Source organism: Gopherus flavomarginatus, chromosome 2 (assembly GCF_025201925.1).
Source record: "Gopherus flavomarginatus isolate rGopFla2 chromosome 2, rGopFla2.mat.asm, whole genome shotgun sequence".
NCBI lineage: Eukaryota > Metazoa > Chordata > Testudines > Testudinidae > Gopherus > Gopherus flavomarginatus.
The window spans coordinates 70794407-70807382 of NC_066618.1; the positions used below are offsets into that span (position 1 = coordinate 70794407).

The 12976-nt window shown below is 40.8% G+C and overlaps 1 protein-coding gene across 5 annotated transcripts in view; it reads left to right on the plus strand.

The window, feature by feature from the left end:
- KAT2B (lysine acetyltransferase 2B) overlaps nt 1-6247 on the plus strand; it is a 66972-nt gene extending 60725 nt beyond the window's left edge. For 4 of the 5 annotated variants that reach the window (XM_050938374.1, XM_050938375.1, XM_050938377.1 and 1 more), the window contains one exon: nt 4914-6247. In XM_050938374.1, the coding sequence (XP_050794331.1) occupies nt 4914-5107 (194 nt within the window). In that variant the 3' untranslated portion in view covers nt 5108-6247. The remainder of the gene's footprint in view (nt 1-4913) is intronic. The other variant, XM_050938378.1, reaches the window with a different exon arrangement.
- Nucleotides 6248-12976: the final 6729 nt, after the last annotated feature.

Below are 12976 nucleotides of genomic sequence, written 5' to 3' on the forward strand. Positions count from 1 at the left end.
CAGTGAAGAAAATGAATGCCATATTGCCATATGGCTGAATATTAAGAACCTGCTTTGTGCACAGAGTTTAGGCTACCATTTACTCAGAACAGTTTTATGATTATAAAGAATACTTACTGCCTGGATTGGCAAGCCCAAAATATAAATATTATCCTTCATTTTTTTAAAATGTTCGATGCTGTGGCTAAAATAAACAAACAATCTCTGTCAGCCTTCATTTTAAGGTGAAGATAAGTTTATCTTCTCAACTAGATCATCCAGCACCAAACAACCGAAAGCTCAGAGTTTTTGATTTGTGAGCCTGCACATTGTAGTGTCCTCTTCTGACTGCCAATATACTGACACTTAAAAAATAAATCATGTGATCGAACATATCAACAATGATAAAAGATAAACAGCCCTCAGCTTTGTGTTTTTCTTGTGTGGGATGAATGTGTTTTGCCAGATTTCTCCATCCTTACGTTATCAAACATAAAACACCCATAATAATGTTTTATCTTTAAAAAGTTTCTGTGCAGCCTAAATTGCAACACATTTTATGGGTGTATTGCCATAGGTTTTCTGACTACATCCAAAGGCAGATTTTCTCTGAAAGTAGTCCCAAAGATAGCTAACTAGCCCAGATTTATCTGGTTTCCACTGATATTCCGAGTGCTTTTGCAGCTACTTATTTTTCTAAACTTTATCATGTCTAAATGGTGCCGCCTTAGTTCATGTGATTTTTTTTTTTCCTGTTCACCTGTCCTAGTCCAGGGTGCATGATTAAATGGAAGACACCTGTAGTTTTCCTGGCCATAGCTAGGCTTTGATGATAATTTCCCTGTCAGATGAATGGGAAGAATCTACACAACTGTTGGAGCTAGATTATGCTGTTTGATTCCATAAGACAAGAACGTTATGGTTAAACGAGTACAACCTGTTAATCTTTTTCTATATGCATCCTTTGTAGAATTAATACCATTTATGTTTTTCCCCAGATCAGTCTGAATCCTAAAGGTACAAATCATCCCCATGTGAGCTGAGCATAAAATTAGCTTGAGGCCTACATTTCACAGTGCTATGGCCGGGCCTGCACACACAGGTTGCACTGATTCAACTAAATCAGTTTAGACAGATTTAGCTACGTCAGTGCAAGGCCGTGTGTTAGATCCTCTTAAATTGGCTTAAGAGTGTCATATGTAGTCTTAGGCCAGGTCCACACAAAAAAGTTAAGTCGACCTAACTACGTCACTCGGGTGTGAAAAATACACACCCCTGAGCAATGTAGTTAAGCCAACCTAACTCTCAGTGTAGACAGCGCTAGGTCAACTGAAGTATTCTTTCGTTCACCCAGCTGCCACCTCTCGGGAAGGTGGATTAACAACAGTGACAGGAGAACCACACTGTTTGCTGATGTGAGTGGCTACACAGCACTGCTGCAGCTGTTCTTCTGTAATGGTTTAAGTGTAGACATACCTAAGCTAATGTCAGCAAAGCAATCAACTTTAGCTAAATCGATAGAGGGTACTCTTAATCTGATTTAAGAGTGCCCTCAGAAGGGGATTACATTAATCTAACTAAATCAGTTTCTAAACACATTTACTGATAAATCAGTTCAACTTTTGTCTGACAAGGTCTGAGTCTCCAGGGTGGGAAGGGCTTGACTTGTATGCAGCTGGCGTATACTACACGATTCCTAGTTTTTGTGAACTCAAGGTTCAGTGCTGCCAATATTCCATGTAAGAAACATGGTGTTCCCTTCATTTCTCCAAAGACATGTACCTCATTCAAGGCCCAGAAAAGAGCCCTAACACTGATCCAAACTCCTGTGGTGGTAACACGTTGCTTTCATGCTTCAGTTCCCTTCCCACCCTCACTTACCCATTTACATGCTGAAATGTCCTCAGTTTGGTATAACGAACATAATGGCATACTTTTGTGTTACATTTTTGCACATTCCTACTTATTGTGCACAGCATCTGCTTGGAAATTTGGGGTCACTGGTAGAATCGACTTGCATAAAATGTTTTATTACTTTTGACAGTGGCTTTGGCTTCTGGAATGAATGACTTACACATTCTAGTGGCTGTTTTTCTTTTTTTTCTTACGCTACATTTGCCACTAAGAAAGTGGTTTTTCCTTATGTGAGTTTCTTTCCAGTAGTAGAAAGCTGACGTCTGACATCATCCTACTGGTATTTTCCCCACTGCCAATAACATTCATGGTCTTCCTTCACAAACTAGATTTAAGGGCCTTTGGGGATCTAGCTGGAACTTTAAAATGCTATGCAGCTCTGTTTTGACATAGGCAGAACAGTGGCAAAATAGCAATTTGACAGAAATTTGAAAGGTACACCTAATTTGTGTAGGGGTGTGTGTGGGTGTATTGTTCACACGTGTCTGCATTAATTTTTTCTACAATCTAAATACATGTTTGTGCCTTTGATTTAATAATGCATTTTGTAGAAATTAAAATAGAGATTCAGCAGAGATTCTTTTGCAGCCAGGAAGTCTGTGTCAGGAATTTTTATTCCTCTCTCTCTCTCTCCTCCTTGATTTGTATGTTTTATTTCCGTGGATATGTCATTATATTCAACTAAATAAAACATACAGAACAAGGAGTTTACAAATCAAGTTTAGCAACATTTTGAAATTTCTCCCTAAACCGATATGTGCTTTAGTTCTTTGTGGATTGCTCCAGAAAGAGAGATACGAAATAGCTCAGTGGTTGCTTTGTGTTTGTTACATGCAGACTGTACAAATGCTGTTATACCTAATTGGGAGGAAAAAACCCTCTGAGGAATTGGGATGAAAATGTTGACTGTATACTCAGATAAAGAACCAGAGTTTTAATGACTTTACCTATTTTTAATATATGGAAGATGTTCATTAATTAATGATTTTTGACCAGATTTACTCATTTAATGAAGAAAACAATGGTAAAAATGGAGATGAAAATGTTGCTGGATTACTGTCAGAGAGACAAATAGTTTACTTACCTGTATGGTTGATTTACATCCTGCTAAAGTCAATAGGAGCTTGCCTGTTTGAGAACTGAGTCGGGATCTCAAGAATTGGCCCCCAAAATGAACAGAGGACAGAAAGCCCACAGTTAGGTGCTAGATAAATGCAGAGTGTTCCAGGTTGTTGGAGGTACAAAATGACAGGAAGTGGATAAGCCTTTGCCTTTATAGTAGCTGTTACTGAGCGTTTTGCCTCATTGCTATTCATAAGTGGAAGCATGAGTGTCTGTTAGCTGTTTCTTTTGTAGAATGCGGTGCAACAAGACTAGCAAATGGCAGAATTATGCAGCTATTTGTGGGTACTCAGCATACCTGTTCTTCTTTTCTGAAGAATTTCATGTTAGTCGTAATTTATGTAGGGCTTGTCTCTTGTTTGGGGAGTCACCTTTTTTGCAGATCAATGGCAGAAGGATGGGTGAAAAAAGCTCATAGAATCAGACTCTGCAGAAATAAAGATACTATCACTCCACTGTAACGGAATCACGAATGTCATTTTTGGAGCTGTGGATTCTTCTTTAGGGATCTCATGGCTTTACAGTGAATGTGCCAGCATCTCCACTGCGAGCAGTGGATTATGTGTTGTCCTTGGCAATGAGTAAGATTTTTCTGGTGCACTGATTAGATATTTTATTAAAATATTTTTTTTCTTTCAAGTTTCTAGAGCCTGGGCTCCAGCACTGTTATGATATAGCTTGAACTGGAAAAGCATTCTGGCTATCTGGTTATGCCAGTGCACACAGAAACCATGTCACTACCTCAGAATTTTTATATCCAGTCAGGGGTGGCTCCAGGCCCCAGCACGCCAAGTGCGTGCTTGGGGCGGCATGCCGCAAGGGGCGCTCTGCCGGTCGCTGGGAGGGCGGCAGGCGGCTCCGGTGGACCTCCCGCAGGCATGCCTGCGGAGGGTCTGCTGGTCCGGCGGCTCCACCCAAGGCGCGGGACCAGCGGACTCTCCGCAGGCACGCCTGCGGGAGGTCCACCCAAGGCACGGGACCGGCGACTGGCAGAGCGCCCCCCGCGGCATGCTGCCGTGCTTGGGGCGGCGAAATGTCTAGAGCCGCTCCTGTATCCAATACTAGCACCTCCAAAATAGAAACAAGGTTTTAACAAGACCTGGTGTAGAACTATGGATTGTAAGGTCTGGATGTGTGTTGAGTTCATTGATGTGTTTTGTGAGCAAAAATAGTGGAGGACTTTCGTCACTTTGTTTCAAAGCTGCTGAACAGTAGACAGTAAAATACACTTGCTTAGATTGCTGAAAAACAGAAATCTTGTTTCATAAAAACCCTGTATATTTTACTTGGTTTTCCTCTTAATTAAAATATAAAATAGTGTTAGTGATTTACTGTGTGCATAGTATATTACTTTCATGCACTTTTACTTACCATGTGTAATAGAGAGATGTGCATTCTTTGCTGTATTCAAACTTAATGGCATATGTTGATTAACCTGATGCTGTTTTTGTTAATGCAGATAGCTAGAAATTACATGACAGTTTGAACTTTTTATTTACATAACCTAGGGCCTCATCCTTCAAGGTGGTGAGCTCAACTTCTGAGGTTGAGGAGACTCAACGCCTTATAGGATCAGAGCCTTACAGAGACAAACGAGTATCAGGAGAACAGCAAGTATGCCTTAACCTTTAAATTGAGACATTGTAGGTGCTGCAGAATTGCATTCATTGTTAGCGTCAAAGATGCTTATGTGACATAGGGCTTGATCCTGCACTACTGTTCAGTTTTGCTATTGACTTCAGTGAGAGCAGGATCAGGCCCTAAAGGAATAAAAGTAATTAAGAATTAGTAATTTTCCATTTAAAAAAATGAGTTGATGGCAAAGATTGTGTATCCGAAGCACTCTGTGCCTTTACTATTATAGGAATCAGATTGCTAATCTTTTTTTTCCTGTACAGATCTGAAAACCATGAGTGAACGACTCAAGAATAGGTACTACGTGTCTAAGAAATTGTTCATGGCAGACTTGCAGCGGGTCTTTACAAATTGCAGAGAGTACAACCCCCCTGAGAGTGAATACTACAAATGTGCCAATATATTGGAGAAATTCTTCTACACAAAAATTAAAGAAGCTGGATTAATTGACAAGTGACAGTTGTTTCTTTCAACGAATCAGTATGCCTAACTTATAGGCACAGTATGCTATTCACCTTCATGTAGATTTGGGACTTAATACATGTATGTTCAAAAAAAACTATGTGTATTTTAACTAGCACTTTTAAAAACCCTTTCAGTTTTGCAAACATGTATTATACTGAAGTTACAGAAAATGTTTATTTTATTAAAATGAAGCTTTATAATGTATTTAACATTACTTTAAAACTTCTTTTGCATACATATTTGCAGTATGGTCAAGAATAGGCTTTTTATTGGATATCTCCAAAACTTTCATATGGGAATTTGCACGTTTGGGGATTTGGAATCAGAAATTCCCATACAATGAATGTTTTAGTTTATCTAATGCAGTATATATTTGAAGAAGTTTTATTTTTTTTCCAGTAAAAACAAAACATTAAGGGAAAATTACAATTTAAGAGGCACTGAAATATGTTTTGTCTCTACGTTTCATTGTAGAGTCCTTTATACATATATATATATATATTATTTTTTAAAAGAAACAGTCAGCTAGTTGAGACACTATGAGAGAAAAGCAACTTATTCTGGAAAGGAAGTGCTTTGAATCTTTAGGAAAAAATCCTATATAGATGCAAACTTTTCTATGGATTTTGTTTTTGATAAATATCTACCTGCAAATAACTTGTGATTTCATAACCACTATTTAAAAAAAATCATATTGACTTTGCTTATGCAGGACATAAGTTCCCCAAATAACTCAAAAATTGTGGTAGGCATATCCTATAGTTACCTACTTTAGTACGGATGTTTTTGATGTACTTCAGTGAACCATTCCATTTCCTGGTCATTTAATTGATACTTCTGTAGAGTTCTGGACACAGATCATGAAGACTGTTCCTTAAGTACATACAAAAATGTTACCATATCACAGCCTCTAGTTTATGTATTTGCCTATGAGGTAAACTGGATTTTCTACCAAGTTCTACTATAAACATTTTATTAATTATGATATTTAGAATATTTAGACCCAGGAGTATATTTTAAAAAGTTACACAACTCATGTTAATACATCATTAGGTATCAAATCAAGTACTTCTGTGTATTACTGCTTACACTACATATAAGAGGTACTCTTACCTTTCTAATAGAGAGAGAGAGATTAATACAGGCCAAAAAAGAGATTGTCACTTGACATTAATTTTATAATTTAAATTTATAAACTGGTTTTGTGAAGCCTCAACTTTAACTTGGTGTTTTTATATGTACAGATATTACATGGTAAAGTGCAGTAGTTATCAGGTTGAAAATAACTGAGTTGTGACGAAACATATTCTTGCAAAATACCTGTGCAGTGTTAAATCACAATTCTATTCAACAAGTAGATGCCAGAAATTAGTTGGAAGTAGCTATTGTGGTACTAAAGGTATTCAAAATGTTAACATTAGAATTGCCTCAATGCTTAATATCTGAAACCAGTCTGAATTACATTTAGATTTGTAACAATAAAGGTACAATACTAGAATTGTATTAAAGCATCCAGTACTGACTATAAACTATATTGTAAACTGGGCCTACAGATGCACCTGGTTGAGCTTGGTATCCTGTGAAAGTTTTATTTTCTGAGTAGATTTTCTTACTGTCTTTAAATCAGATTGTCTCTTCTATATTGAAAGCATTTGTTTTCTAATTTAAAAATTAATATTTTCATAGATATTGTGCAATAAAGCTACAGTAGGATGTGTGGGTTTGCAAATGCTTTAACAGCTGATAAATTTTACATTTGTAAAATTAATATATTGTACTGGTACAGAATAGTTTTAAATTATATATATATATATATATATATATATATATATATATAGACACACACACACACACATTATAGAAAACCTAATTATTTTGGTCTCTTATTTCAATAGATGACTGCTTTGAAGTCAATATTTGATTAGTTCTCACATTTAAAAAAACCACACTGAAGCGGTTTATATTTTCTTGTATTGAACAGAGATTTACAAGGCCCAGCTATGCAATTCATTTATCTACCAAGTTGCACTGTGGGTAGCTGCTCTAAAGTTAACACTGCAGGCCAATGAATTCATTTGAAGTGTAAAATCTGCAGAGTTGGGCCCTTCTTCATGAAGAGTGATGAAAATTCCAATAAGTCTGCAAATACAGTATATGCACTATTCAAGCTGAAACATTCATGCTACAAGTGCCTGTAATGGTTTGAATAAATCTTTATTGGCTTTAGCTGTTTAGTAAAGTTGACAGTCTATATTATTTTTACTTGGATATCTGCTCTTGTGTGGTTCATGATATTTTTTGCCCTCGCAAGAGCCATTTGCTGTCTTCATTAGCTCCTGGCTTTTGATGTGTGTCCAGTTAAATCCCTTGTCTAGATACTAGAGCACCTAGTTTTTGGATTTTAATTCTCTTCCACTTGGACACCACCTGAAGCAGCAGATGGTGGTAGGTAAATCCTTCTGCTGTGCTCTGTGCAAGCTGCAGATTATGGATAAACACAGGCATAACTTCCAAAAGAGTGTGAAAGCAAAACGATCACACTGTTGAGAGTTGGAACTAATTAGCCTTGCCCCTATGTGACATTTTGTCTGCCACTGTGCATAAGTTGTAGCTCTGTCAGCCCTTTAGTTTATGCCTATACTGCCATTAAAAACCCACAGCTGGCCTGTGCCAGCTGACTCAGACTCATGGAGCTCAGGCTAAGGGCATGTTTAATGGTGGTGTAGACATTCAGGCTGGGTCCCAGAACTTGGGCTCCAACCCAAACCCAAACATCTACATTGCACTTAATTTAGTAGATTAGCCAGTGAGCAAGCAGATGCCTTTCAGGACTAGCCTAACCAATCATCTGGGTAATTTTGAAAGTGATGCAACAGAGCAAAGAGTAGGGCCAAGTTCAGACTCTTGTCTGCAGTGAATCCTACCTGCTCCTACCAGGAATGGAAAACTTATACATAATTTCTTCTTTGCTAGCAGCATCTCTCTCAATTCTGGACATCTGAGTTGCTTTCCTCTCTCTGCAGCTCACAGAGACAAATCAGTGTTTTGGCATGGCATGGTCTGGTCACCCCTCCCACCCCCACTCCTGCTTTTAGCCACATGAGTTATTACCAAGCTGCAAAATTTGCATAACATCCTTAGCAAATATTCCAGAGATAACAAAATGACTATATACATTATACCAAGGAAGACAGTCACATGATAACTACTCCACTTAATACCTGACTTGTGAGCCATCCAAGGAGGATAGAATTGTGGGAGAGACTGCTAGCAGAAAAGAAATTTTCCATGCTGCAGTCCAGCATCTCCCCCAATTCTGGGTATCTGGTACAAGTGACTGAACAGATGTAGGGAGGGTTATGAAGCAAAAGCTTGTCAGAAAAGAAACACTCTGCTTTTTTTGTGAGCTCGCTTATCTCTGGACCAGCAACTGCAGCACCTTCCTGCAGGTCCTCTGCTGAAGACAGAAGATCAATCTTGTGCTTAAAGAAGGTTTTAGCTGTAGACCAAGTGGCCACTTTGCAAATTTCCAATGGTGACACGCTTGTTCCAACTATGAGGTTGCTCAGAATGTCTTGGAGCATGCCTTGATTGATCCCTTCTGGGACAGGAGCCTCTAATGATCTGTAGGCTTTCACAATAGATAGTCCACCTAGCAACAGAGAACTTGGAAGTTCTGATTCCCTGGCATTTCAGGTGAAAGGATACAACCAGGGAGCCTGATCTTGTGGATTCTGTACACCTGAGAGAGAGTTTCAACACTCTTCTGACCTCTAAGATATGCCACTCCTTTTCAAGTGGATGTTATGGTTTTGGATAGAATGAAGGACGTATATGTTTTAGGAAGAAAGGATTCTGGTGTCCTGAGCACCACCTTGTCCTCATGGATCACGCAGTAAGGTTACTGTCTAGATAAGGCTGCCACTTGCTTGGCGGACATGACAGCTATGAAGAAACAAATCTTAATGGATAAATAGGCCAACACTGAAGTCAGAGGCTCCAAGAGATGACTTCTCAGAACCTTTAAAACTAGTGGAAGGTCTCATTTTGGGAAGAGTGATCTGATTGATGATCTAGCGTTGGACTGCTTGAAGAAATCTGGCTAGATGTGGATTGCCAGCAAGACAGAGGATCCTGTACTTGCACACTACTAACAGACACCTGACAAATAATGGTACTGGGCTGATGGCATTTGTCTAAGCCTTCTTGGAGAAAACCCAGAATGGTTAAAATAACACATTTCTGGGATTTGCACTGTGCTCTTGGCACCAGTTGTTGAATCTGGACCAGACAGAGGAATACACTTTTAGTGTCTATATTCTCGTAGAAAAAAGCAATATCTTAATGACTGTGAAGGACAGACTAAGACCTTCTAGTCACTAGTGGTTGCCTCTCAATATTCAGGCTTAACTGAGGCTGCTTTGGGTCCAGATGAAAAGGACCTTGAGAGAGGATGTCCTGTTTCCAGTGGGGCTCCAATATCAGCTCTATCCATTCTGAGAGCCAGTCTCCTCGACCATGGGGAGTGGTCAGTATCACTATCGCTCATCCTCATTTTGTTTTCTCAACCACCTTCCTCAGTACGGGAAAGGGTGGAAACTTGTAAAGTAGGCTCTGCAGCTGTCATAACATTTTCCCAGATTTGGACCTTAGCGTCCAAAATATGGCTGTTAGCATGAAAACCTCCAAGCTTAGTTACCAGCTTGGACCTGGTAAAGCTGCCACCACCCAAAAAATTAGAGTGTTTTGGGGCACTCTGGTCCCCCCAACAACCTTCCCCAGGGACCCCAAAGACCCAAATTCCTTGAGTCTTACAACAAAGGGGAATAAACCATTTCCCCCCCCTTCTCCCTTCCAGGTGTTCCCTCCCTGGGTTCCTGGAGAGATACACAGAAGCAAGCTCTGTGAATCTAAACAGAGGGACTCCACCCTCCCTGTTTCCAGTCCTGGAAACACAAGTACAGAGAGAGAGCTAATCTCTCCTCTTCCTCCCTCACCCAGAGGGTATGCAAAGTCAGGCTAGTAAATCTAACACACACAGATTTCCCCCTGACTTCTTCCTCCCACCAATTCCCTGGTGAGCTACAGACTCAATTCCCTGGAGTTCCCCACTAAAGAAGAAACTCCAACAGGTCTTAAAAAGAAAGCTTTATGTAAAAAGAAAGAAAAATACATAAAAATGGTCTCTCTGTATTAAGATGACAAATACAGGGTCAATTGCTTAAAAGAAATATGAATAAACAGCCTTATTCAAAAGAACACAATTCAAAACACTCCAGCAACTACACACATGTGAATACAAAAGAAAAAAACAATAACCCCTATTGTTTTATGATCTTTGTACTCACAACTTGGAAACAGAAGATTAGAAAGCAGGAGACAGAAAAACCCTTCCCATAGCCGAGAGGGACAGACACCAGACAAGACAAAGAACTCACACCCAAAACTTCCCTCCACCCAGATTTGAAAAAGTCTTGTTTCCTGATTGGTCCTCTGGTCAGGTGTTTCAGGTTACTCCTTTCCAGGTGAAAGAGACATTAACCCTTAGCTATCTGTTTATGACACGCCCCCCAAATTGCAGACAGTGGGGAAGCTCACTGGCGGCGATTTCGTCCTAGAACTTTAAAATAAACAGATTAATACAACACATGCACCTTTACATATACCACTAAGTAGATAACTAACAGACTTTTACATTTTAAGAACACTTTTTAACTACTGGATTGTGGGAAACTCTCACAGGAGAGAGCATCAGCTACTTTGTTAGAAGCTCCTGAGATGTGCTGAATTTCAAAATCAAAATCTTGGAGAGCTAAACTCCAACGAAGAAGTTTCTTCTTGTTCCCCTTGGCAGTATGAAGCCACTTTAGCGCAGCATGGTCAGTTTGTAGCTGGAACCGCCATCCCCAAACATATGGGTGTAGCTTTTCCAGGGCGTACACAATGGCATAGCATTCCTTTTCACTGACTGACCAGTGACTTTCCCTCTCAGACAGTTTCTTGCTGAGAAACACGACAGGATGGAAGTTGCGATCCGTTGCTTCCTGCATGGGAACTGCTCCTATACCACGCTCAGATGCATTCGTGGTTACTAGGAATGGCTTGTCAAAGTCCGGGGCCCTGAGCACAGGGTCAGACATGAGTGTCGCCTTAAGTTGGGTAAAGGCCTTTTGACACTTATCAGTCCAGTTAACTGCATTTGGCTGGGTCTTTTTGGTCAGGTCGGTCAGTAGGGCAGCGATTTGGCTGTAGTGTGGTACAAATCGCCTGTAGTACCTGGCCAAGCCTAAGAAGGATTGGACCTGTTTCTTTGACCTTGGGATAGGCCACTTTTGGATAGCATCCACCTTGGCCTGTAGGGGGTTTATGGTTCCTCGACCCACCTGGTGCCCCAGGTAAGTCACTCTGTTTTGGCTTATTTGACACTTTTTGGCCTTAACAGTAAGTCCGGCCTGCCTGATGCGCTCAAAGACCTTTTCCAGGTGTAGTAGGTGTTCGGGCCAGGAGTCTGAAAAAATGGCCACATCATCGAGGTAGGCAACTGCATATTCTCCCAGTCCTGCTAGTAGACCATCTACCAGCCTCTGGAAGGTGGCGGGTGCATTTCGCAGCCCGAAAGGAAGGACATTAAAATCATACACCCCCGCATGGGTGACAAATGCTGACCTTTCCTTGGCAGGTTCATCTAGCGGTACTTGCCAGTACCCCTTGGTTAAGTCTATTGTAGAGATGAACTGGGCACGTCCCAACTTCTCCAATAGCTCATCGGTGCGTGGCATAGGATAGTTGTCTGGATGAGTTACCACATTTAGCTTACGGTAGTCCACGCAAAAGCATATTTCCCCATCTGGTTTAGGTACCAGAACCACTGGAGATGCCCATGCACTGGTAGATGAGCGGATTATACCCATCTGTAGCATGTTCTGGATCTCCCGTTCTATAGCAGCTTGGGCATGAGGAGACACCCGGTAGGGTGGGGTTCTAACGGGGTGAGCATTACCTGTGTCAATGGAGTGGTATGCCCATTCAGTCCGTCCTGGGGTGGCTGAGAACAATGGGGCGAAGCTAGTGCACAGCTCCTTGATTTGTCGCCGCTGCAGACGTTCCAGGGTGGTTGAGAGGTTCACCTCTTCCACGCCACCGTCTTTTTTTCCTTCATAGTAGACACCGTCAGGCCACTCAGCATCATCTCCCTGGACTGTAAACTGACAAACCTGTAAGTCTCTGGAATAGAAAGGCTTGAGAGAATTAACATGGTACACTCTGGGCTTTAGTGAAGAACTGGGAAATGCTATGAGGTAGTTCACAGTTCCCAGGTGCTCTTGGACTGTGAATGGCCCTTCCCATGATGCTTCCATCTTATAGGCCTGTTGTGCCTTCAAGACCATAACCTGGTCTCCTACCTTGAAGGAACGTTCTCTGGTATGTTTGTCATACCAGGCCTTTTGCTCTTCCTGAGCATCCTTAAGATTCTCTTTAGCAAGGGCTAAAGAGTGTCGGAGGGTGTTTTGTAGGTTGCTTACAAAGTCCAGAATGTTAGTTCCTGGAGAAGGTGTAAACCCCTCCCATTGCTGCTTCACCAACTGTAATGGCCCCTTAACCTCGTGACCATACACAAGTTCAAACGGTGAAAATCCTAAACTGGGACGTGGTACAGCCCTGTAGGCAAACAGCAACTGCTGCAATACTAGGTCCCAATTATTGGAGTGTTCGTTGACAAATTTACGTATCATGGCCCCCAAAGTTCCATTAAACCTTTCCACCAGGCCATTGGTTTGATGGTGGTACGGGGTGGCAACCAAGTGGTTCACCCCATGAGTTTCCCACAGTTTTTTCATGGTCCCTGCCAGGAAATTAGATC